The sequence below is a fragment of the Rhinopithecus roxellana genome, chromosome 6, assembly GCF_007565055.1.
Source record: "Rhinopithecus roxellana isolate Shanxi Qingling chromosome 6, ASM756505v1, whole genome shotgun sequence".
Taxonomy (NCBI): domain Eukaryota; kingdom Metazoa; phylum Chordata; class Mammalia; order Primates; family Cercopithecidae; genus Rhinopithecus; species Rhinopithecus roxellana.
The window spans coordinates 125264145-125289954 of record NC_044554.1 but is presented as its reverse complement, the minus strand read 5'-3'; the positions used below and the strand labels follow the sequence as shown (position 1 = coordinate 125289954).

Sequence of the window (25810 nt, the reverse complement as noted above, 5' to 3'; positions counted from 1 at the left end):
ACGTCTTGTTATAAAAAGTAGTGATTCCAACGTGAAATATTTACAAGACGCATCCCATTACTTTCCCTCCCTTGGCCACCGTCCCCAATCCCCAAAAACAGCTTTCTCTGTAAGTTTCTCACTGGAGTAGCGAGTGAGAAATGTGTTTGAAGACTAGGGAAACGAGAAAGGTATGCGGGCTCCTAGAGGATTTCGGGTGAGTTGTTTGAAAAAGGAGGTGAAGGAATTCAGTTTCACGTCACGAGCCTAAAGTAAGGCGTGTCAGGGCCGTCCCGAAGGTAACTGGGTAAATAAGTTTGTGAGGACAAAGACCAGCGCCAGGCCCAGGGCGGAGCCTCTGCGGCCCCGGCGCAGGGACTCGACCTAGGCGGAGGACGGGGCGGAGCGCGGTCGGCACTGTGGAGCCGGGAAGATGGCACCGCCCACGGAGCTGCCGGCTAGACCCGAGCGAGGCAGCGCGCCAGGCTTCCGCGCCATGGGGCGGCTGGTGGCTGTGGGCTTGCTGGGGATCGCGCTGGCGCTCCTGGGCGAGAGGCTCCTGGCACTCAGGTAGGTGGGACTCTCGCGCGCCCCTCCTCGCCGGTCCCCAGGCTGGGGTGGCCGCGTGGTGCGGGGAGGGCGCAGGCTGGGGGAGGGATTCCTGCGGGACCGGCCTTGTGGCCGGGGTTGGAGAATTTTTGATTGCCGTCCCTCCCCCAGCTACTTGAACACCCATCACCCCGACTCTCCTCTTCTAGTGAAAAAACTAGCAAAGTTTGGAGTGAATCGCGACACTTTATTGAAAGTTTATAAGCCCTTGCTGCTAACAAAGTTCTCTTCTGCTTAGGCTGACAAGAGAATGCTTTACAATTACTCAAGGGCCAAACCTCTGAAAACAAAACGACTACTCTTGCATTGAAACTTTAATTATGAAGATTTATTTCAGGTCATTGGTGCTGCTTCTTCTCCTTGTTGCCCAAACGAGCCCCGTCTTTAATAAAGTTGTTCTCCACCCATTTCTGCATAGTTTGAGAAACGCTTCAGCTGTAGATCAAAGACACTTGAAATATTCAGCTACTGTTCTTACTTCCTATTTATTCACAAGGGGAGCCTGAAGCCAGAATGCCAGACAGTGCAGGCACTATTCCATCTCGCATTTTAGTTTTAATGAAAAATCTCTGGCAGGTAGACATCATAGTTTATAAATTACCAACTCAAAGTTTATTTTTTATTTGTTTTATTTTATTTTTTGTACAGATGGGGTCTTGCTATATTGCCCAGGTTGGTCCCTAACTCTTGAGCTCAAGCAATCCTCTGGCCTAGGCCTCTGACAGTGCTGAGATTATAGGTGTGAGCTGTCCTGCCCTGCCTCAACCAAAATTTTATAGGCCTCATGCAAAAGAGTTCCGGAAATACTGAGCACCTGGTATGTGTGATATTCTCTCTTAGGCTCCTGTAGTAGACTACGATCCTTATGGAGTTTAATACAGAGGAAGAGAGAAATAAAATACAGTAAATGTAGAAATTAGGATGTTGTAAGGACAGGCACAAGCGAACCCCATAGGCTTAAAGAGGAAAGATTACATCCCCTGAAGGTGGAGTTCCAGAGGGAGGAAGAGACATTCGACCTGACCTTGAAGGGTGGGTGCAACACATACAGGCATGAAGGGGCCCATGCCAAATGTATAGTGCAGCAGGAGCAAAGGGACTAAGGTGGGAAGTTGGAAGACTAGCAAATGGGCCAGTTTGAAGGGAGCATAAAGTCAGGAGATGAGAATAGTAGGGTGGTGGGAAGGATAGGTTTTGAGGCCATTAAATATAAGTTGAAAAATGGGGCCCCACTTTGATAGACCCAATAGTCCTTCAAAAGGGAAATATTGGTGGGTTTTGCTTTTCAACAAGAACTTAATATAACTGGTTGTGTTTTATAGAGATAAGCCTGGAAGGGGGGATTGGAATAGAGCAATGGTTCTCTGTACATTAGAATCTCTTGGAGGGCCGGTGTCTGGGTGGCACCACCAAAGATTCTGATTCAGCTGGTCGGGATCAGAATCTGCAGCCACACTTGTAATCCCAGCACTGTCAGAGGCCTATGCTGGAGGATTGCTTGAGCCCAGGAGTTAGTGACAGGCCTGGGCAACATAGCAAGATCCCATCTCTACAAAATAAATAAATAAATAAATAAATAAATAAATAAATAAATAAATAAATAAAATTTGAGTTGGTAATTTATAAACTGTGGTGTCTACCTATCAGAGATTTTTCATTACAACCAAAATGTGATATGGAATAATGTACTGTTTGGCAAGGTGGCTTCAAGGTTCACAGGTAAATAGATAAATAAGAAAGTACATAATGTAAGAACAGTGGCTGACAGTAGCAGTGGTATTTTTTATTTTTAAAAACACTCCTGATAATTCTAATGAGCAGTCAAGGTTGAGAACTACTAGAATAGAGAGCGGACATGGGGAAGCTGGTTAAGGTATTGCAGTAGGTCAGAGAGAATAACAGGGACCCAAATTCTGGAACCCCAGGGATGAGGGAGAAGTCAAAAGTACTACCAGAGTTTGTGCCACAGCTCTACTGTCCCATGGTTGTAGTTTCATCTACTGATAAAGCAATGCAAAGAGAAAGAGTGTGGTGGCTGAGATGGCAGTGAGAGTTGAGGAAAGAACGCTTATGGGTAGGAAATGGACATGTTGACTTTAATTTTCATGTTAGATGCTGCCCATTGTACTCTACAGAACATTCATGAGTTGGATGACTTTGTATATGATCTGTCCTGCTCTCTGTTTCAAAGATAAGACCACCAAAATTTACAAGCTTATTATGTTGTCACTAATGTGTAAGCCACCAGTTTTTCTGCAAGTTGGAAGTTTTCTCAACACTCAAATTTTTCCCCTTCTCACTAATTTTAAGGTTTTAAAGTTATAGCTGCAAATCTAAAAAAAAAAAAATGAAAAAGTAAGTAAAACTTATTGACAGAATGCACCTGATAGTTTATTTACAGGTTTTTGTTTGGTTGATTTTTGTTTTTCTTTGTTTTTTATTTTGAGACAAGGTCTTGCTCTGCTGCCCAAGCGAGTACAGTGGTACATCAAAGCTCACTGCAGCCTCAAACTCCTAGGCACAAGCAGTCCTCCCTCCTCAGCCTCCTGAGTAGCTGGGATGACAGATGCGTGCTAGCATGCCCAGCTAATACTTTTATTTCTTGCAGAGGCAGGGTTTCACTTTGTTGCCCAGGCTAATCCCAAACTCCTGGCCTCAAGTGATGCTCCCGCCTCGGCCTCCCAAAGTGGTAGGATTATATGCATCAGCCACCACCCTCAGCCTACTTTATAATTTGATACAACTTTTCTTTATGTGACTGTGATATACTTTATTGGGCAGTGACTTTATAAAGTGGTAACTTTATTGGATATGTGAAGCCCCAAATGGGCTGATGTAAGAATGTTGGGTGGCTGGATTTAGCAAAGAAAAATGTAGGTTACCCAGTTAACTTTGAATTTCAGATAGATAATTTTTTTTTAAGTATAAGTATGAAATACTTACCATACTTTTAGCATAAGCATGGAATTTGGGACATAATTATACTGAAATATCATTCATTGTTTATCTCAAATTAAAATTTAACTGGGTACCCTGTATTTTATCATATGGTGGAGTGCCTTCTGTTTACAGAATTTGGTGACCCTTAGAGTCTGTTTTTAAAAGGAGCATGTTCAGCCGGACACGGTGGCTCACGCCTGTAATCGCACACTTTGGGAGGCTGAGGCGGGCAGATCACTAGAGGTCAGGAGTTCAAAACCAGCCTGGCCAATATGGTGAAACCGGTCTCTAATAAAAATACAAAAATTAGCCAGGTGTGGTGGTGCATGCCGGTAATCCCAGCTACTTGGGAGGCTGAGTCAGGAGAACTGCTTGAACCCCGGAGGTAGAGGTTGCAGTGAGCCAAGATTGAGCCACTACACTCCAGCCTGGACAACAGAGCAAGACTCCCTCAAAAAAAAAGAGAAAAAAAAAGCATGTTCCCACTTCCTCATAAGGAAAGGATCTTCAGAGGAAGTTGAAGAGACAGAGGCTTTATGTTTGGTTTTTTGCTTTAATCTGATACCTACTGTTTGATTATTCAATATTTAGAGATAGTGCTTTGGCAATTTCTCTCCCCCAGACAGACAGTTATTTCTCTCCCCAGGTTGCCCACTTCAATTTTTAGTATAAGGATGTCCCAGAGGGATAAATGTCATCAAAGCTGTCTTTCTTCTTCGGAACTGTAACTGGGATTCCACACCCTCCTTTTCCACCCCTCCCTAGTTGAGCAATAAAGGAGAAAATAACAGTGTACATATATTCCCAGGCCAGTTCCTGGTGTCAAGGTACGCAGCTGTGGATGCATCATGAGGCTTGAGTGCATCAGACCTAAGCGTGGGCAGGAACCCCCAGAGTACCCATGTGAATGTTCTACTTGCTGCCTGGCACCTTTTATGACAATTCCCACAAGAAGCTATGTGGTCTGTTTCTACTTCTGAAGGAGCAGTCTTTTTTTTTTTTTCTTTTAAACCACCATCCTTTAAATCATTTATTAGGTGACTCTTGTGTGCTGGTCAGTGTGTCAAAAGTGTAAAAACTTCTTTATTTATTTTTTTAACCTATCTTTAAATTTTTTTTTTTTTTTTTCTTCAAGGCAGGATCTCGCACTCTCACCCAGGCTGGAATGCAGCAGCACAATCATAGCTCATTGTAACCCGGAACACCTGGGCTCAAGTGATCCTCCCACCTCAGCCTCCTAAGCAGTGAGGACTGTAGGCATGCACCACCACACCTGGCTACCTAAAAAAACACGGCTGGGCACGGTGGCTCGTTACCGTAATCCCAGCACTTTGGGAGGCTGAGGTGGGCGGATCACCTGAGGTCGAAAGTTCAAGACCAGCCTGACCAACATGGCGAAACCCCATCTCTACTAAAAATACAAAATTAGCTGGGCATGGTGGCACATGCCTGTAATCCCAGCTACTCAGGAGGCTGAGGCGGGAAAATCGCTTGAACCCGGGAGGTGGAAGTTGCAGTGAGCCATTGCACTCCAGCCTGGCGACAGAGCGAGACTCTGTCTCAAAAAAACAAAAAATACATTTTTTTTGTAGAGACGGGGTTCTTGCTGAGTTGCCCAGGCTGATCTCAAACTTCTAGCCGCAAGTGATCCTCCCACCTCAACTTCTCAAAGCACTGGGATTATGGGTGTGAGCTACTGAGCCCTGCCAAATTTCTTTATATTGAACCAAAATATACATTTACTGACATTTGGACAGAAAGCTCTTTTACTTTTATGCCTTCATCCAGTCTTCATAGATATCTTCCCTTCTACATTATAACTGTAAATACTGAGGTTAGAGAGGTTAACTAGTTAGTTCAACAGAATAATGTAATTATTCAATAATATAATTAATGAATAATTAGTGCTGAACCTGTCGCCTCAGCCAGGTCTCCTGATTCCAAATAAGTTGGCCCCAGCTCCCCACAGTCTTCTAGCTTCTCTGCCAGTGGAGCAAATTTTCTCTAGGTTTACAGGCCTAAGCACAAATTCCTAGTAACTTAATGCAAGTATTGCCAGAGTCCAAGGGGTGAATTCCAAGGGGTTTTTACAAGGCTATACATGAAAGATAAAGCCCTGGCTTCTATATCGCTTGCACATAGGAGATAAAGCCCCAGCAGTTGTGTGTAAATTCAAAAGCAGAGAAGTATGGCACAAAGAAACTCCTGATAGTAACACTGTGTTCCTACTTTGCTCGGGCGTATTGGCACCATAGCTTGGTGCACCCTTACTGCTACCTGCCATGAGACCAGATAATAGCTAGCAGCCCCTGGTCTCATTCTCCTCTGGAAGGGTACTGCTGTTTCCTGAATGAAAGAAACTGAGATTGATTTCATGCTAATGACTGTTGGTTAAGAGTTCATGCTTTGTGAACAGGTAGCCTGAGTTCATTCATAGCTCTACTATTTACCTGAAAACTTGGACTGATTATTTCACTTTTCTGTGCCCCGGTGTTCTAATCTGTAGGATGGGGAACTACCTGCTCCACAGTGGGACTATGAGAATGCTTAAAACAATGCCAGGCATACAGTCAGCTCAATAAATGTCATCTATGAAGACAATGAAATTCAAGCAAAATTCCTTAAACCTTTGTGCCATACATCCCTTTGGCAGTCTGGTGAAGCCTTCATTCCTTCTCAGCATCATGTTTTTAAATGAGTAAAATAAAATATGTGGGATTACAAAGGAAACCAATTATACTTAAATACTGCTACCAAACTATTTTAAAATTTATGATATAATATGCTTTTTTAATTAAACCCTTAAATGGATCTAGAGGTAGGTAAATGTCTAACAGATATTTTGAAGTAGCTATGAATGTAAATAGCACTTTGAGCTATCTACAACTGAAATGTGATAGAAAAGTATCTGTAATTTCTATTAGTGACAGAGTCACAAATACTACTAATAGTATTGTGGTTTGTTGCGTACACTCATCATCAAAGGAAATACTCAATTTGAATTAGAGGTTTAAATAAAGATGTATTTTTCCCCCATCCAAGTTCGTGGATCCCTGAATTCTACTCATGGATTCCTTGGTCACTGGACTCCATAGGGGTCACTTGGGGAATGATTGTGACACCAATGAAGGAAGCCAGCAGATACCGTTTCCTGTATTTTATCTACCATAGGCTTGTGATGAAGAAATAATTAATAAATAAATGTAATGAAAACGAAAAGAAAAACAAAAGGAACCTAAAATAGAGAAGGCAAATAGCTTTCCTTTTGAGTGTCAGTTTTAACAGACTCCCTGTGGTTGCGAAACAATGTGTCTGAGGCTGGCTCTGGGTTAAAGGGAGAGTGCTGCTATTGATGAGCGATGCCTGCCTGACAGCAGAATGGCAATAGCCATGCATCTCTGACCTAGCACAGTCATAAGCATGTTATAGACATAAAAGTGTTAGGGAATAAATAGGCTCTGGCAGAAGTAAAGAGTGTTCCTCCTCTCATATCATCACTTATATGTGTTTATACCATTTATGTCGTGCTTTTTTACATGAATACTTTTAGGCTTATTAATCTAATCCAAAAAGGTTTGTATAGCTTTCTCTATTGAGAGAAATATGTGTATTTCTTAAATACACAAACTTCTTAAATCTGATGCCAGTGAGGATTGCTTCCAACCACAAGTAACATACATCAGATTAATGGTAGTTCATTTGAAGAGGGATTTATTTTCCTCACGTGACAAACACCTCTGTAGGTGACCCAATATAGAGCTTGCTCGATGAGCCAGTGATTATATCAAGGAACTGGGTTCTTCATGTATTTTCATTATTTGATCTCTCCCTATTGACTTTATAGCTGTATCTTTCTCAAGGATGCAGAATGGCTACTGCAGTCTCAAACACTGCATGTGTGTTTGAATCATGAAGAAAGGAGACAGAGTGATGCCAGCTAGCTGTCTCCTCATGACTCTCCTTTGTATCCAGAACACAGTATCTTTCCCCAAAACCTGAGTCATATGATTACATCTCAATACAGGGGAGTTCTGGGAAAGCAAATATTTGCTTTGCCCACCACTACAATGGAAGCAGCAAGGGAGAAAGAAAGGGGGGTGGGAATGGCGTTAATTTTGTCAGCCACTATGGTCTGCCACCCAGAAAACAGAAGTCCACCAACAAGCAGGGAACTGATTGTTCTGCCAGGGAAAATGTCTGGCAGTTTCCAACTGAAGAAATTTGGAAGTCTTAATGGTCCAGAAAGGATAAGGCAAAACCCCCATTTTCTTTTATCAAAAGGGAAAGCCAAGAAAAAAATCAGTTAAGTAGAAGTTATGCACAACCCCCACGTAACTCTTCCATGTTAATAGCAGGTAGGCTGCGTATCAAAACATGATATTGTACAAGAAAACTAGTTGAAAAAGATTGCCCTATTTAGCATCAATTACTTACACAAACCTAAGTTGACTCTGAAACCGGAAGCCCATATTAAACTTTCCAAACACATCAGAATGTGTTACTTTGAACAGATTGTATTTAATCCAAAGAGATTATCTTTGAAAAAGGTAGATGGTAAACATCGTTATTCCTATTTTTGTATAGTCAAATAGGCATAGTAGTAAATTGTGTAAAATTGACATCCAAACCAATGCGTGATACTAAAACTTAGTGTACAAACAGCAGTTATAACTTATTGTTTTGTATCTGCATCTGTTTCTGGAGTCATATAACATTAGTAGAATCTTGGAGGTGTTTTAGGCTCGTCCTTATTTTATCCATAAAGAATACTGACACCTATAGAGATTAACTGACCTGCCAAAGGTCATGGCAATTTCACTGCTAAGACGAGAACACAGATCCCTTTACTTTCTGAGAAAAGTACAGAGTAGTTTAAAGCAAAAACTCCCCTGCTTCCAGCACTTCTGGCTAAGTTGAGCCTTGGGAAAATTGTTTTGTCTGATTCAGTTTTCTCATCTTTGAAATTGGAATAATGCTACCTAATTTATAGGGTCGTTTGAAGAATTAAATGAATTTATAGGGTTGTTTGAAGAATTAAATGAATGCATGCAGGTAAATCACTTAGAACAGTGGTAAATTATACGTGTTTTTGTTATTTATTTCCTTTGACCACCCATGATTATCATGAGTGTCATCCTCATCATCACAATTAAGATTACTACCACATTAGGCTACATAAACTTTTTTTTTCCTCTCTGTTTTATAATTTCAACTTTTTTTTTTAGATTCAAGGGGTACATGTGCAGGTTTTACATGGGTATATTGTGTGATGCTGAGGTTTGGGGAACATGATGCCATCACCCAGGTAGTGAGCATAGTACCTTATAGTTTTTCAGCCCTTGTCCACTCCCCTCCTTTCCCCTTCTAGTAGTCCCCAGTGTCTACCATCATCATCTTTATGTCCATGTGCACCATTGTTTAGCTCCCAGTTAAAGTAAGAACATGTTGTATTTGGTTTTCTAGCTTATTTTTCCTCTCTTGAATCACTTCTATTACACGTAGGAGTGAGATTTATTGTATTTTTTAATGCTTTATTTAAAAATTTGTATTATTTAATACATTTAATGCATCATATTTTTATTATATTTAAATATTGATTTATTTATACTTTTTGCCTTATTGCTATATTGTTTCAAAAGATTTAATATTAAGTTACATGATTTCAAATACATACTGATTAACATTTTAATTAGAAACTTTATGTATGATATGAATTGCCAAAATGTGTAGTTGGTACAAACTAGGAGTAGTTCTGGGTTATCTAGAAGAAACCGGTAGCCTGTGCTATAATCTAGAAGCCTTCCCCAGTGTCTAGACCTCAGAAACTGTTAGGGATATGCACAGGAGAAGGACACACGGCAAATAGCTATTTTGTCTCTTAAATGTATGGTATGTGGGAACCACTGAAAAATGTAAAGTTTCTACAAGGTGCTATTTTTATTATTTATGGCTCTAGAGAACAGAGAAGGTGAAAAAATGTGAGAGGAGAAGGGAAAGCCAATAGTATGTGGCCTTCAAAACCAAAGATCCCACAGGTGTTGCCCCAAACTGCTTCTAGAGTAGAGAGGGAGGGGGAAGATATCTTATTAGAGTTCAACATTCTCTTATTATTTCCTTTTAATTTTCTGGATATACAACAGCAAATAGTTTGGCTAAAGTAGTTACAAAACTAGTTGGTGTTCTCCATCCTTCCTACTCCAGTAAATGCTGTCATGGATGGGTACACTAAAATCTCAGAATTCACTGCTATATCACTCATCCATGTAACCAAAAACCACTTGTACCCCCAAAAGCTATTGAAATAAGATAAATAAATTCTTATTTTAAAAAATACTGTGATAGGGATGCTGCCTTCTTCTCTTTTTTGTTAGTAACTGTTTGTGGGATGTCTTTGGTGTGTCAGTCTCTGAGCAATGTCATTTTCTCTTGGCTTCTTTGCAGTCTCTGTGTGAGGCTTAGAGTCATTTTTCATTGTTTGACTCTTCAGAAGGAAGACAGGGCTTCTGGTTCTACATCTGGAACTCTTTTCCCACAACACCAACACTGTGAGAAATGTGAGCTGGTGCTGTGTTTACATTTGCGTAGGAACTTGCATTATAAGGTTTATTGGTTGAGTTATTGGCTTTAAAATAAAAAAAAAAAAAACCCATATCAGTATATAGAACTTTGTAATAGACCTTTTTGTTTTAACTTCATTTCTGGTGCAGTTTTATGTTCCTACTCTTGTTTTTCTATTTTCTCTTTCATCTGCTTTAGACTTAAAACGCTGTGTTTTATGTATTGCTGCAAGCCTCTTTAAACCCTTTCTAAAACAAAGCAGGGAATACGTAAACAAATATATATATATATTTTTTTGTAACAGAAATCGACTTAAAGCCTCGAGAGAAGTAGAATCTATAGACCTTCCAAACTGCCACCTGATTAAAGGAATTGGTATGTATGTGAAAATGCTTGTTGGGAACATTGCATTTTTTGGCCATTAACATTAAAACACTCATTGATGGTATTTTAGCATGAAATTACTGTTTTCCAGTGGATAAATCACATTGGATCAACAAAAACCTCTTTGGTCAACCTCTTGATCTCATGCACCCTCTATTTATTCTTCTTTTCTACCGTCACTGTAAATTATTCTTTTTTGTGTGTAATTCTATGTTTAGCATTTGATTTCTTGCTTGTTTTGCGACTTCTCTGAACTATTTTTGTCAAGTCTGTATTGTTTGTCAGGTATGGCCGCTGCAGTCTGTGTTCTGTGAGCCTCGTGATCAGCTAGTGAAGGAAGCTTTATGTAGGCAGTGACAGCATTTACCCTGCTCACTACTCTGTAACTAGGATCTTATCTTATGGCTAACATGTAACTGACCAATATGGTTTGGTTGTGTCACCACCCAAATCTCATCTTGAACTATAGTTCCCATAATCCTCATGTGTCATGGGAGGGACCCAGTGAGAGGTCATTGAATCATGAGGTGGTTACCCTGTGCTCCTGTTCTCATGGTAGTGAGCGAGTTCTCATGAGATCTGATGGTTTTATAAGGGGCTTTTCCCTCCTTTTGCTCGGCACTTCTCCTTGCTGCTGCCATATGAAGAAAGGTGTGCTTTCTTCAGCTTCCACAGGATTGTAAGTTTCCGGAGGCCTCCCCAGCCACATGGAACTGTGAGTCAATTAAACCTCTTTCCTTTGTAAATTACCCAGTCTCAGGTATGTCTTTATTAGCAGCGTGAGAACGGACTAATGTACCGGCACGTCACAATATGTATTGTAAAAACTTGTGTTTATTTTATCTTCTAAGCTATCACTGCAGAGGGGGAGAGTCTCCCTCTTCCCTTGACTTTATGTAGGATGTATTGTGGAGCCTGAGTCTTTGAGGAGGGTCTCCTAAGAGCAAGCCCTAGTTTTGCTATAGATAAGGAGGGATCTGTCCAGATTCTTCTCCAGCACTGAGGGTCTCTCTGGCGTGTTTGCAGTTTTTCTCCAAGGTAGAGTCCGTGTCTTGCTGTCTTTTACCCTTTGTCATCTACTAAGTACATGTCCCTAGTACATGATAGACTCATAGTAACTATTTTTAAATTATCAGTGAACAATAAATATTGGCTTTCCTTTTTTTAAAATTTTCTTTTTTTTTGATAGGTGGCCTCACTCTGTCACCTAGGCCGGAATGTAGTAGTGCAATCTTGGCTCACTGCAGCCCTCACCTCCTGGGCTCAGGCAATCCTCCCACCTCATCCTCCTGGGTAGCTGAGACTACAGGCACATGCCACCACTCATGGCTAGTTTTTTATTTTTGTAGAGACAGGGTCTTGCTATGTTGTCCAGGCTGGTCTTGAACTCCTGGCCTCAAGCAGTCCTCCCAACTTGGTCTCCCAAAGTACTGGGATTACAGGTATGAGGCACTGAGCTCAGCCAATATTGGCTTTCCTTAGATATGGTTCATGGTATGATTAGAAACAAAAAGAATTAGAAGTCAAAACATCTAGTTTCTAGTTCTATTCTGCCACAATGTGACCTTAGGCAAAGTTGGCTTTTGTATTTGTCACCTATAATGATGAGTTTGTGATTAGACTGAAGGTTTTAGACTTTAAAAAGTCTAGGACCATTTATTTATAATCTTACTCTGAGAGCCACAGTGTGGAAATAACTAGACTGTCATTGGGTCCCTTCTAGTCCTTTATAACAACATCCTTCTCTAGAGGTAGGAGAGACAATTTAATATTTTGTTTTATTCTTTAGAAATTAAAACTCAGGATTACATGGAAATGTTCTCCTCTTGGAATAGGTAACATTGTTAAACAAGTTTTGAGTGTCCTTCCATCTTTTTCTGTCTTTTTATGAATACTCCTATACATAATTTTTAAAAATATAAATGGGGTCAAATTATGTATAATATTTCAAAACTAGCTTTTTATCTTTCCTGATAGTTTCAGTCCATATGCAAACAAATATATTGACTTTTTTTCACAGATAGAATTTTAGTGTAAATATTTCACAACCTGCTTCATTCCTAAAACAGTGTGAGCAACTTTCCACATCAGCATATATAGTTACTTTATTCTTTTTAATATTTTCACATTCCATTATTTATTTAACCAGTCCTCTTTTAATGTACGTTTGGGTTGTTACAGTTTTTTGCAACTATGAACAGATCAGTGAACATCATTGCTATTGCATTTGTTTATCTGTAGAATACATCCTTAACAATGGGATTGTTGTTCCCTTAGGATATGTGTTCAAAGTTTTGACAGTCATTGCTAAATTGCTCTCAAGTTGGCAACAGTAATAAACTCGGTACCTCATAGTTGTAACTACATTCACTACAGACAGGGTTCTCAGTACTCTTTTAGTAAAAATAAACCATCACTTGACAGTGCAACCTTCAGAGTTTCTCTACAAATCCCTTGCTTGCCTCCCTTGTTTTCTTCTTTTAAATCAGCTTCCTCAGGTTGCTCTGCCTCTCATTCCTTAGGCATCTGTTTCCTATGTGTTCTTTCTCCTTTTTTTCATTGATACTCTTGTATTTCCCCGGTTCCACCTCCCATCCCCTAGACTGGCTGGCTGTTCTGGAATTTCACTTCTTTCTTTCAATTGCCCAGACACTTCGTGGGAGGAGGCAAACTCATAACAGATAGCAGATTGACAACATCTGTGCTGGATCATGCAGACAGTTCAAGAGTCCCAAGTAACTTAGCAGCTTCATCTTGCCTTCCAGCTGCAATCAGGAGGAGACCTCTCAGAACTGGTCACTCAGCAAAAGCCAGATGGCATTAGTAAAAGATGTTGGGCAAGGGTGGGAGGTTGGGCCAGTGATCTCTTAGGTTACTTTTGCTGCTGAGTTAATAATTGTCACATTATTAAACAGCCCTTGGCCCTGGGAAGCCCACCTTCTGTGAATACAAGTCTCAGAGTAGACAATAGGGCACAACCAGCCATGTTACATGACAGACTGCCAAGTGCATTCTTCTTACAACTCACTGGGATGGAGCACTCCTCAGAGAAAAACAAGCCCAGCAACATTTGTATTCTGAACAGGCATCTGTCTATGTTTGTGACCTTTATGTTGTGATGTGTGTGAGCTGCTGTCTGGAATTGGAAAGAATGAGGAAATATGTCACCTATGGCCCCTCTTGTGAAGTGTTAAATGCCTCTGAGGCACTTCAAAAGGCAACAGAGCGGAGCGGATGAGTGATTAGAAGCACATTTGGGATACATTTTTAGATCTAATTAGAATTGTGCTTTTTTTTTTTTTTTTCCTTTTTTGCTTTTGCCCTGTGGTTAGCACACACCATATGAACATTTGTCAAATGCTATGTTAGTGATGCATAATGGTTAATAATAACTTGTGGTTATATATCTTTAACAACAGTTACTTATTCACAGGTCTTTGACGGTAAGGAATAACAATGTGCTGGACACACGTTTCTATACAGGCAAAAGCAACTTTTTATGATAGAGAGGGCTGTTTCTTATTTTCTGTTTTGAAAACAGTAGTAGCTATGCACTTGAGGCCAACTAATCCCTCTAAGAGGTGAACTCTCCTTCCCCCTTGCCCTTGATTCCCGTCAACACACACATACATATGCACACACTACAGTGCTTCAGTCACCATCACTGGAAGTGAACTATGTGCAACTTTTGGGTGCTTTATATATATCGTATCATATTGTATCTGTTTTAATAAATCATAGTTATTGACTACATATCATACAGGATGTGTGCCTTCTGTGGGGCAGAAAGTAAGTTCACTATTTAGTCCTTTTTAAAAAGTCCTTCGCAGTGTATCTTACAGACAGAAACTAAGCTTTTATACACCCAAGATTTGGCAGATTAACACCTGCATATTAAAAATTAAAATGTCAAGAGCTAGTTTATTTGAGGCTTAAAAGTTAAAAAATCTTATTTTCTAAATGTCTGGCCTTCAAAATTTGAATGGACTGTCTTTCTCAAGATAACTAACAATTTTATGCACTTGGCAATCAAGACCTTTACAATAACTGCTGCTTGAGAGATTTGGCAGAAAAAAGCATTAAAGTCTGTATCCCTTATAATCAAGTACTTTACAGTCTACTGATGGGAGAAAAAGAAAAGAAAAGAAAACAAAACAAAACAAAAACCACTGTGAGATATAGACACGTCTTTTCTTTTTCTAACAGATAAGGACCTGAGGCTCAAGGAGGTTAAGCAGCTTTTGCAAATTCACTTTCCAATATAGTGTCTTTTCCCAGGGTGATTAATATATATACTTGATGAGTGAACCAGCAAAGTAGAAAATAATATATTACATTACATATGGGATACTCTATTGGGTATAGTAAAGGATGAGTTACTGTTATAAAATTATAGTCGCTTAGAAAATAGATGAGTTTATTTTTATTTTTCTCCCATCAGTCTTAAGGTAAGCGAATGGCCTAGGGTAGTTGGGTGACTGTGTTCCATGTGGTCATTCAGGGGCAAATGCTGATGAAGCAACACTGCTATCTTCGTCTAAGACTAGAACTCTGCTTGTTGCCATTTCCCAGCAGGAAGGGGTAGAAATAAAATTTATATATATATATTTTTCTACCCAGTAGTTGCATATATATTGTATTCTCACATCCTATTGACCAAAACTTAGACATATGGCCACAACTGTCAGCCAGAAAGGGTGGGATATGTTATCTATAGCTATGTTGCTACATGCCTATTGCTAAAAAGGCTAAAAAGGAAGAAGGGGAACATGGATGCTGGTGAACACTTGGCCACCTCTGACACAGATAATTGCTAAAGTAATAAGATACTGAAATTAAATGTGATAAGCTAGAAGACTTTCTAAAGAAAGGGTTTGGCGTGCTGCTCTGTGCCATTTGTGGGTTTTTGCTCATGCTGTTCTTTGTGCCTGGAATTTCTCCCCCTAATTCCCCTGAGCAGTGGATGCAGTGGATGCCCTCCCCACATCCCTCCAGCTTCCCTGAGTGTTGGCTACCAAAAGCTCTCAGTGCACCCAGGGAGCTAAGTCCTCCACCCACAGGCAATAACGGACTGACATGGGATAGATTAAAAGAAATAAGAGACACATCCATCAATTGAAATGTGTGGGACCTTACCTGGACTCTGAATTAAACAAACTGTAAATTTTTTAAAGCTACACCTTTTAAAAATGATTGGCTATTTGAATACTAACTAGATATTTGATGATATTGAGGAATTATTGTGAATTTTTAGGTGTAATAATGATATTGTGGTTTGTATAAATATATTTAGGGATAATACGATGCCTGGGATTTGCTTTAAAATAACACAGGATGAGGATAAGTGGTAAGACTATTTCCCATAATAAAAAGTTTAAAGAGAGAGAACCGATGAAGGGGAGGGAGAGAGTCAAGCACACAATAAGAGTGACAGACAGTGCCAAATCAGTACACATTGTTAAGTTTTTACATATTTACATAAATATTAACTGGAATGCAATATTGAAATTAATGTATATCACTAGAATAAAAAAAGTAAAGATTTATTAAGTGTGTTTTGAAATAAAATAAGTTGAAATACGAAAAAGAAAGAAAAGGTTTTGAAAGAGGTTTTAAAGAAAAGTGCAGGATATTCATTGGTAGAGATGTTGGTGAGAGGCATGGAAGCAAAACTTTAGGGGAAAAAGACAACATTATGGAATTGACACAATTGAATTTACAAGTGAAGTGGCTTTACAGAGGAATCAGGGGATGTTTCTGACAGAGGAAATTCAGTAAATTCTAGCTTGAATGTTTTGTTTGCTTTTAAGTCAGACCAAAGACTTTGAGTTCCAGCTTCCCAGTTTGTGACCTTGAGCAATTGCTTAACTTTTCCAAAGCCTCCATAGTCTCACTCTAAAACAAAAGATAATCATACTGGCTCTTAGTATTATGAAATCATATGAGATATTGTATGCAGGGTATTTACAAGGAGCCTGGTACTTGGTGTACCTAATGTATGATAGTTATTATCATTAAATTAGAGGAACAAAAATTTCTCTAGCATTGACTGCTCTTGACATAATCACACCAAAGAGGGGATATGCAGTGATAAAACCTTCCTGCAGTAGTAGCTATAGAAATGATGACAGGGGATTAGATCTGGAAAATATTCCAAAGAAGGCTATAGATAGATAAATTTTTTTCCATTGGAATTAGGCAATGGAGTTAAACAGAAGTTACAATATGGTTGAAATAAATGTATTTTTTTAAAGAAAAGATTTCTCTTTCCTTAATTATTAAAAAATATAAGATTTTGTAGAAAACTTTAAACAAAGGATCAAGAAGAATAAAAATAATTCATAATCCTATCACCCAAAGAAGCATTGTTAATTTTTTCTATATATCCTTTCTTTTTCCATGTGTGTAAGCATTGTATACATGGAAATTAAATTTTTTAAAATAATTTTCAGGAAAAACAAATTTTAATTAATTGAGCTTCTACTAAATAGGACTGAAAAGCAAAACCAGGACTAGAATTCTCTGTGTGTGTGCGTGTGTGTGTGTGCGTGTGTGTGTGTACATGTGTATGTGCTGTGTATACATGTGTATGTAGTGTAGTGTTCCCCTGATTCTTATTATCAGTGGACAACCACTGTGGAACTAGAGTCTAGTCGTTCTGAACCTTTCTGGGGGAATCACAGGCTCTCTTTTGAATCTGATGAAAATCAGGGACCCTTTTAACAGAAACATTCTCATGTGTGCATACATGAGACATTTTGCATTGCATAGAATTTCAGAGGGTTCACAGATGCTTTGAAGCCCAAAAGGGATCCACAGACCCCAGATTGAGAACCCCTCCACTATGCCATACTTAAGCTTATTTCTATGTATCTTCTTTGTGAGGAGCAGGCAGATGGGTCATCTTTACAATGTGAAGTTCTTGGCATTTTATTTTGTTTTGCTTTTCTACACTACGATGGAGCAAGCAACACTGGAGGCAACTGGCTAAATGCAAACTCATGAAGCAAGACCAAAATGGCTGGATAGATAGATGCTGTTTGGTTTTGACAACCTAGAAATAATCTTGAAGAAATCCTATGGAGAAGTCTGAAAGAGGACGATTGGATTTTGTAGACTCAAAGAATGTATCATGGTTTGGCTTAATCTAGGCCATTTTTATTCTTCTTTTCTTGTGTTTGGGTCTATTATCTGTCTGTAGAATTTATACAGTGAGACTGATGAGAAAGTCTTATGTCTAATTATTTGCTGTGCTGTGTGGAGTGTACTGCAGACAATCAATAAACAATCAATAGTAATTGTAGCCTGCCTTAGAGACAGTAGTGAGAAGCTTCAACTGGCTTAGGTGCATGGTATTTTTCATTAATTTTCTTCTGCTAGTTTTTTCTGTAAAGCCTAAATTTAAAGATTAAATAGAAAAGCTTTCTTTGCTTATGAGAACAAGTTGGCACTGTTTTTAAAAGAAGGAATATATAATCCCAGGTGTTTTACCTCTGTTAATGAGAAAGATGTCTGTTTGCTTCAGATTGAATGAGCAAAGAAGAGGACAAGGATATTTGCATGGTTAAATGCCTATGAGCCCTTCCTTCAGAAAGTAATATTCCCCTGATGTCAATTACTTTTATACGGACATCTGGATGTTTATCATAAGAGTGTACAGATGTCAACTTTTTCTGTATTGTAGCTGGAAATGTGATGATAACTTGACTTTGATTTGAGTAAACATAAAATATCTAACATTTAAAGTCAGAAGTTCACTTCAGGAAGGGGTTTAAACTGACATTTATTAAAAAGAATCGTTCCTTGGAAAAAACATCAGAACCATCCCTAAAGATACAGTCACTCTGATAAAGTAAACAAAGTCCCAGTTATGCTCTATGTAACAAATAACAGAACTTGAACATGACATTTATCTGTTCCTTAAACTTACAGAAGCTGGCTCTGAAGATATTGACATACTTCCCAATGGTCTGGCTTTCTTTAGTGTGGTGAGTGTCTTCTTCCTTCCCCAAATTCAGCAGAGGAGATACAAGGGTATTTGATGAGGGCTGCAGTACAGTAACTTGCTTTTAAAATTCATTTTCCAAGATACATTCTGAATAAAAGAGAGGTCAAACAGGATCTTGGAAAACTTCCTCCAGCTTTTCTAAATGTAGAGATGAAGACTCTTTACCCGTTGAGATAGTGTTCTTTATTTCCCCACTTCATTGCACTAAAATATTCCAATGCAATCTGTGTTTTGTTTTGTTTTCCTTTTTAAAATTTTTTTATTTTCTGAGACAGTCTTGTTCGGATCGCCCAGGCTGGAGTGCAGTGGCACGATCTCAGCTCAATGCAACCTCTGCCTCCTGGGTTCAAGCAATTCTCTTGCCTTAGCCTCCCGAGTAGCTGGGATTACAGGCACCTGCCACCATGCCTGGCTAATTTTTGTATTTTTAGTAGAGATGGGGTTTTGCCATGTTGGCCAGGCTGGTCTCCAACACCTGACCTCAGGTGATCCCCCCGCCTCAGCCTCCCAAAGTGCTGGCATTACAGGAGTGAGCCACCATGCCCAGCGCAATCTGTGTTTTATATGTGCATTATTAAAAGGGATATTTGAGGTCTTACTGTGGATACTCAATACTAACATTATACTATTTTAAATACAGCATCTACTCATCTTTCTATTACATATTCAACTTGAAGCAAATATTCTTGCCATTATTATTTATTTTCAAATATTATACCAACCTTGCTGTTTTGCTTTCTTTCTTTTTTCCCCTGAATAGTCAATCATAAGTGGAAAGTCACTGAGTTTATTTATACCCTTCACTTTGCCTTGATTCTTATAAGCTGAAAAACAATATCCTTTCTGGGTATACAATAGAAAGACTTTAAAAACAATTGGCTTGTGAATATTGCTGTGAATATTGTTGAAACTAGCTTGTAACAATATCCATTCTAACTGGGAATCCAGATAAGGGGACAGATGAGGAGGTTCTGACCACCTACCTCCCCGACTTGGGCAGACATAGGAGTTCTTGGCATCTTCACAGGTCCAGTTTTTCTGGAGGAAGAAGTAACCAACTCTGAAGCCTGACTGTAATTATTCTGCTTCCTCTCAACATCTATTATTTTCAGGCTCTGAGACTCAAGAGGGATGTGAAAAACTGGGAGATACTTAGAAGGGAGTCACCACACTAATAAAATAGTTGTTAGACTTATGAGAAAGGTGAGAGAACTCAGCTTGGAGTAGAATGAGAATTAGAACACTCTTCAGGTTCCTGATGGTTTTTATATGAAAGACTGTGAGCAGCTGGTTATTACCACTGAGGGAATAAAGAAATACTATGGGCTTTAGCAGAAACACCTATATATATATTTAATTTTAAAAATAAGGTTTTAAAAGGAAGGTTTTATTTAATTGCCCACACAGAATGAATAAAGTGATATTTATAGTAAGACTCTGGGTTTGTTTAGGAGCACATGCTTGCACATGTGTATATAGGCTTAGGAAAAAACACTGGGACCACTGGTCCCAAATATTCATAAGTAAAGATGCAAAAATTCTGAATAAAGTAGAAGGCAGTTGCATTGATTTTTTAATTTGTTAGTTTATTTGTGTTTTTTGTTGTTGTTTTGCAAGGATGTGTTCTTGGAGAGTTTTATAATCTAGAATTCACCTATTTCAAGATTTCTCTCTAGCCCCCATAGTAATAAATCTGAAGTAGGAGGGATGAGGTCTCCAAGCGCATAAATCTACAGTCATTTTAGCTTGGGGACATATTATAGTTACAAAGATCTTATAGCCACTTCAGTAGAATTTTTCTGCTTTTTTTCTGTTATCCTCCTTTGGTTATTTCACTTTTTAAAAAATTTAGAAATATTCCCAGTTTGCTGCTGTTTTTCATTTACTTGGCATTGTCTCTAAATAAAACCCGGAGTGTACTGTCTTCTAAGTGAAGAGGTCCTACATTGTGGAGGTTGTTCCTTCTTCTTCCTAGCATTTTAGCTCATCTAACCCAACATATTTTACAGTTATGGGTTGAGGGTCACCTCAAACTAATGTCATACTTCATGAAGAATTGGATGACATAGAATAAAATATAAAAAATGTAAACAATGTGAGTGTACTTAACACCACTGAACTGTACACTTAAAAATGATGAAAGTGATGAATATGTATTTTATCACAATTAAAAATAAATTTTTAAAAAGAGAAAAAATACTTAATAAGGACTGCTAACATAACCATGACTAGTTATCACCATCTGATAGTGCTTCCTTTGCATGTAAATCATGCTCTTGTTTTGGGGACATTCATAAAGAATAGAGATTATCAAGAACTGAAGTGGCACTGCCATGTAACAATAGCATAATTCCAGTTTGTTCTACTTACCAGGCCTGCCCTCCATGAAAGTATACAATTGTAGATCATCTTTTTTAATTGGAGAGATTTCCTCTTATGTCCAATTTTATACAGAAAGTGAGACTTTTTTATTGTGCCCCTAATTTTGTATAAATATGACTGCATCGTATTAGTAAACTGAATAAGGTAGTGTCTTCACATAAAATTTAACATCACCAAGAAGGCTTTACCTTACGAATGTAATGATGAATCACCATTTTAGATAGACTGATAGGTAATTTATTGACTGATTTAAAAGAGAAAAGACCTAGATCATCTCAGTGAATACCAAAAAAGCATTTAATAAAATTCAATACTCATTCCTAAAGTTCCAAGCAAACTAGAAAGAGAAGGAAAATTCCCACAAAACTACAGCAAACATCATTCTTGATGGTGAAGCATTAGCTGCATTTGCATTAATGTTCAGAACAGGAAGAAAATACCCAACAATACCATAACCATCAGTAATCTACTAGAGTTCTTACTAATTCAGTAAAACAAGAAAAAGAAATGTGAGATAGAAAAGAAAAAAGACAAAACTGTCATTAGAGACAGTAGGGACTGGCTCAGTTGCCCAGGCTGGTGTGCAGTAGTGCAATCATAGCTCACTGCAGCCTGAACTCCTAAAATGCAGTGCTCAAGAGGTCCTTCTACCTTAGCCTCCTGAGTAGCTAGGATTACAAGTGCTCACCACAACACTCAGCTAATTTTTTTTTTTTTTTTTTTTTTTAGAGACAGGGTCTTGCTATGTTGCCCAGGCTGATCTCTAACTCCTGGCCTCAAGCAGTCCTCCCACGTCAGCCTCCCAAAGTGCTAGGATTATAGGCATGAGCCACCAGGCCTGACCTAAAGCTGTAGTAATTTAAAAAGTGTTATATTGGCACAGGAATAGACATGAGACATTAAAAGAACAAAACAGAGAGTCCCTAAACAGACCAATATGTAAATGTCAGAGATCCAGCACACGATAAAGGTGACATTTTGAATGAGTGGGAGAAGGATGGGCTGTATGCCAGGCACTGTTCCAGGCACTGGAATCTAGCAGTGAACAAACTTTCCACAGTCAGTATGTAGATATCACTTTTCTCCACCCTCAGCTCTCCCTGGAATCACCTAGTCCACCAACCTTCTGATTACCCTATGAAGAGAATAAATCCCTGATTTTCTGTATCAACTAAACAAAATCAGTTATTTTCAGGCTTTCAGTGTTCCACCTCCCTGTTATTATTTTTTCTATTATCTTTTCTCTGTTTTTTGAGTTTTTGTGGCTTTATGCCACTACTTTAACCACAATCTCTGTTTATCCTTCATGTACAGTTCCCATGTTAGTCCATAAAATTACTTAAGCTTTTGTATTTAATATTTTTCACTGTTTTGGAAAGGGTCTAAAATTCCCAGGACTCCACAGCTTTGCACCAGATAAGCCTGGAGGAATACTAATGATGGATCTAAAAGAAGAAAAACCAAGGGCACGGGAATTAAGAATCAGCCGTGGTTTTGATTTGGCCTCATTCAATCCACATGGCATCAGCACTTTCATAGACAACGGTAAGAGCCAGTGAGCTACCAATGTTCAGTAATGTGTGATAGTTCACAAATGACTATGAAAAATAGATTCGAATCATATTTATAGGAAGAGAAGAACAATTAACTCATGAATGATTTCTGTATTCTTCATTGCAAAGAAGTTGTTCATTTGCCTCTTCAGCTGGCAGTAAGTTATGCTACCTTTTGAAATTTCTAACAGGTAACATCTGAAAGAATGTTTATATGTCATCATCTTTTCATATATCTATGATCATTGCATTTAAAAAAGAACTGCATTTTTGAATTAAACTAGAAACAGATTATGCATGAATTCTGTATATGGAGTAGGAAACACTTTCTTAAAGGTCAGGGAACCAATGATCAGAAATAACACCAGACAAACAGCAATAGGAAAGACAGAGAATGATCTGTTAGGTCGTCCAACAGCTTATACATTCAACCTTTCCTTGCCTGTGGTATTTAAATGTCAGTGTCTGCCCAGAGGTCCCGTGGTTATGTCTTGTAAATTAACTCTGTTCTTTCAATTCTTTAGATGACACAGTTTATCTCTTTGTTGTAAACCACCCAGAATTCAAGAATACAGTGGAAATTTTTAAATTTGAAGAAGCAGAAAATTCTCTGTTGCATCTGAAAACAGTCAAACATGAGCTTCTTCCGAGGTACTTTCTCATTTTGTTCCTTCTCTAATTTATTCCCAGCATTTTCAAACAGTCCCCATGGTGGGTTGTCCTGTCATCTTTTATAAGTGCCAGTGTATATATTAGCTAATATGTAAGAGCTAAAGAGCTTATATTTCTTTATTTATATATGTGTGTGTATATAGTTTCCTTATAAACCAGGGCGAGCACGGCATATGAAAGTTGATGTCACTCATTATACTATTCACTGTTCTATGTGGACTCCTTTGAGAAATGATGAAGTGCCTGACTACAGGGTGATACTCTTTAGGCCCATCTTGAGGGTAGAAGGCAAACCCTAACATTTTTTCCTGCTGTCACCCTCCATCTTAGATGACTTATCAAGCAGATGAGTGTCTTGCCAAGGAAGAGTGGCCTCTTTTTTATTGGGTTTGTATGCTTTGCATGGGACTTTATACCAATTGCTTTCATAGGGTTAGTGGTGGTTGCATGCTAGTAATCCCATAGAATTAGAGCCACTCAAGTTGAGAGTGGGTCATTACACTTCAAGAACATAAAGCTGGTTGAAAATGTGGCTAAAAGAGAATCATGTGTACCCGTACTCCCAGTTCAGTGTGTATTAGCCTACGGCTTCTTTTACTTTAAACTCGATAGGCCTATCTAGGGCCTATCTATGCCTATCTAGGGCATAAGCATATAACTTCCAATCATTCCTTCCCAAAATGCACTTGATAAAAAAAAATAGGAGCATAAATACCATCCAAGCATTATGGTGCTCTTTCAGAAAAAGGAGACTTACTTTCCCCATAGCTCTGTATTTTTCATTTAGCAAAGAATAAAGCAGCTCTTTCAGAAATTTTTGCATAGAGTAATTGGAATTTAAATTTAATAAAACCCTCGCCTAACTGGTCTTAAAAATGAAATTGTTTTTAGCATATAAATCTCTCACCTGAAGCATTGTACTATGGCAATTTCATCATCCATCTCTCTGCAGGTGTTTATTGAGTGCCTATTCATTCTTGGCATGTCAACTTTGTGAGGCAGGTAGAAATTGAACAGTCAACCTTAGTTTGACTAATAACTAAGCAAAGGAAATTAGAAAAATCCAGGAACTAAGTGAATGGAAGCTAGGTAAATGTTACTGACTGCTTAACCAGCTCACCAGCCAATCAGGCTGTCTCCAGCTCTGTACTGTGGACATCTCTGTCCTTACGTGTAATTGGTAAACTCTACATTTCTTGCTGTCAAAAAACATGCCTTAATGGCACTAAGTGCCCTCTTCTTTTATAGTAATCCTGCCATAATTGCTAAATGACCTGTGTTCAGATTACCTGGTACCATACAAAATTGTTCTCTGGCGACAATATTATAGTATATTGTATATGAATATATTCATGTGATTTCAGCTCATCTTTTCCTCTTACCAAAAATTTAAAGCACATGTTGTGTAAATCATATGAGTACTTAATATTTAATATGGAGACTAACAGGCCTTTTATTTCCTCTCACATGCTATTTTTCTTTTTCAGTGTGAATGACATCACAGCTGTTGGACCGGCACATTTCTATGCCACAAATGACCACTACTTCTCTGATCCTTTCTTAAAATATTTAGAAACATACTTGAACTTAAACTGGGCAAATGTTGTTTACTACAGTCCCAATGAAGTTAAAGTGGTAGCAGAAGGATTTGATTCAGCAAATGGAATCAATATTTCACCTGATAATAAGTATGGCCCCTTATAGAATATCCTCATTTTTCTTCAGTTGTGGTGCTGGCCAAATTCTTTACCTTGCTTTCTTTGTCAATGTGAAAATAGTTTTCTTGACATTTATGGTATATTATACATATAATATGTAGATACACTATATATGTAATTATGTATATGTTATATATATATTTACATATAATATATACTTAGTCACATTATTTATATGCAAATTTAATACCATATATGTAAGTATACTATATAATACAATAATATATGTATACTTACATATAATATATAAAGTTTGGAATACATCATTGTCAAATTTAATTTTATAAATATACATTTTAAAGTGTGATCATACTAATGCATACATATTGAAGTATCAGGCATTTCCTTTCAAATAAATGTGTTATTACTTTTATTGGCTATATATTATTCCATTATAAGGATGATCTTAATTTAACCAATTCTCTATTGATGGGTATGTGTATGGGGGTGTGGAGTTCTACATAAAAAAATTTTATACTTCTTATGTACCATGGAAGTTTAAACAGGTATTTTTTTTTTTTTAAAGAAAAAGTCCCTAAGAGAGGGTTTTCTTTTTTTAGAGATGGAGTCTCACTCCATCGCCCAGGCTAGAGTGCAATGGCGTGATCTCGGCTCACCGCAACCTCCACCTCCTGGGTTCAAGCGATCCTCCTGCCTCAGCCTCCTGAGTAGCTGGGATTACAGGCATGCACCACCATGCCTGGATAATTTTGTATTTTTAGTAGAGATGGGGTTTCTCCATGTTGGTCAGGCTAGTCTCCTAGTCTCGAACCTCCGACCTCAGGTGATCTGCCCACCTCAGCCTCCCAAAGTGCTGGGATTACAGGCATAAGCCACTGCACCCAGCCCTAAGAGAGTATTATAACATAATGTTTAAACTTGCAGATTTTTGACTCATACAGGCCTGCATTCAAATCCCACCAAAGGCACTGGCTAAATGGTTCTATGAGCTACTTTTCTGTAGAACAGACCCCTAGAAATAGAATGATTTGCTCAAACAGTGTGAT

General features: G+C 38.5%; 1 protein-coding gene across 1 annotated transcript in view; it reads left to right on the top strand.

The window, feature by feature from the left end:
- Positions 1-229: 229 nt before the first annotated feature.
- The window catches only part of PON2 (paraoxonase 2), a 29579-nt gene continuing 3998 nt past the window's right edge, over positions 230-25810 (top strand). Inside the window, exons 1-6 of the mRNA XM_010356262.2 lie at positions 230-549; positions 10391-10461; positions 18403-18458; positions 22240-22405; positions 22938-23064; positions 24573-24773. Of these exons, the coding sequence (XP_010354564.1) occupies positions 413-549; positions 10391-10461; positions 18403-18458; positions 22240-22405; positions 22938-23064; positions 24573-24773 (758 nt within the window). The 5' untranslated portion in view covers positions 230-412. The remainder of the gene's footprint in view (positions 550-10390; positions 10462-18402; positions 18459-22239; positions 22406-22937; positions 23065-24572; positions 24774-25810) is intronic.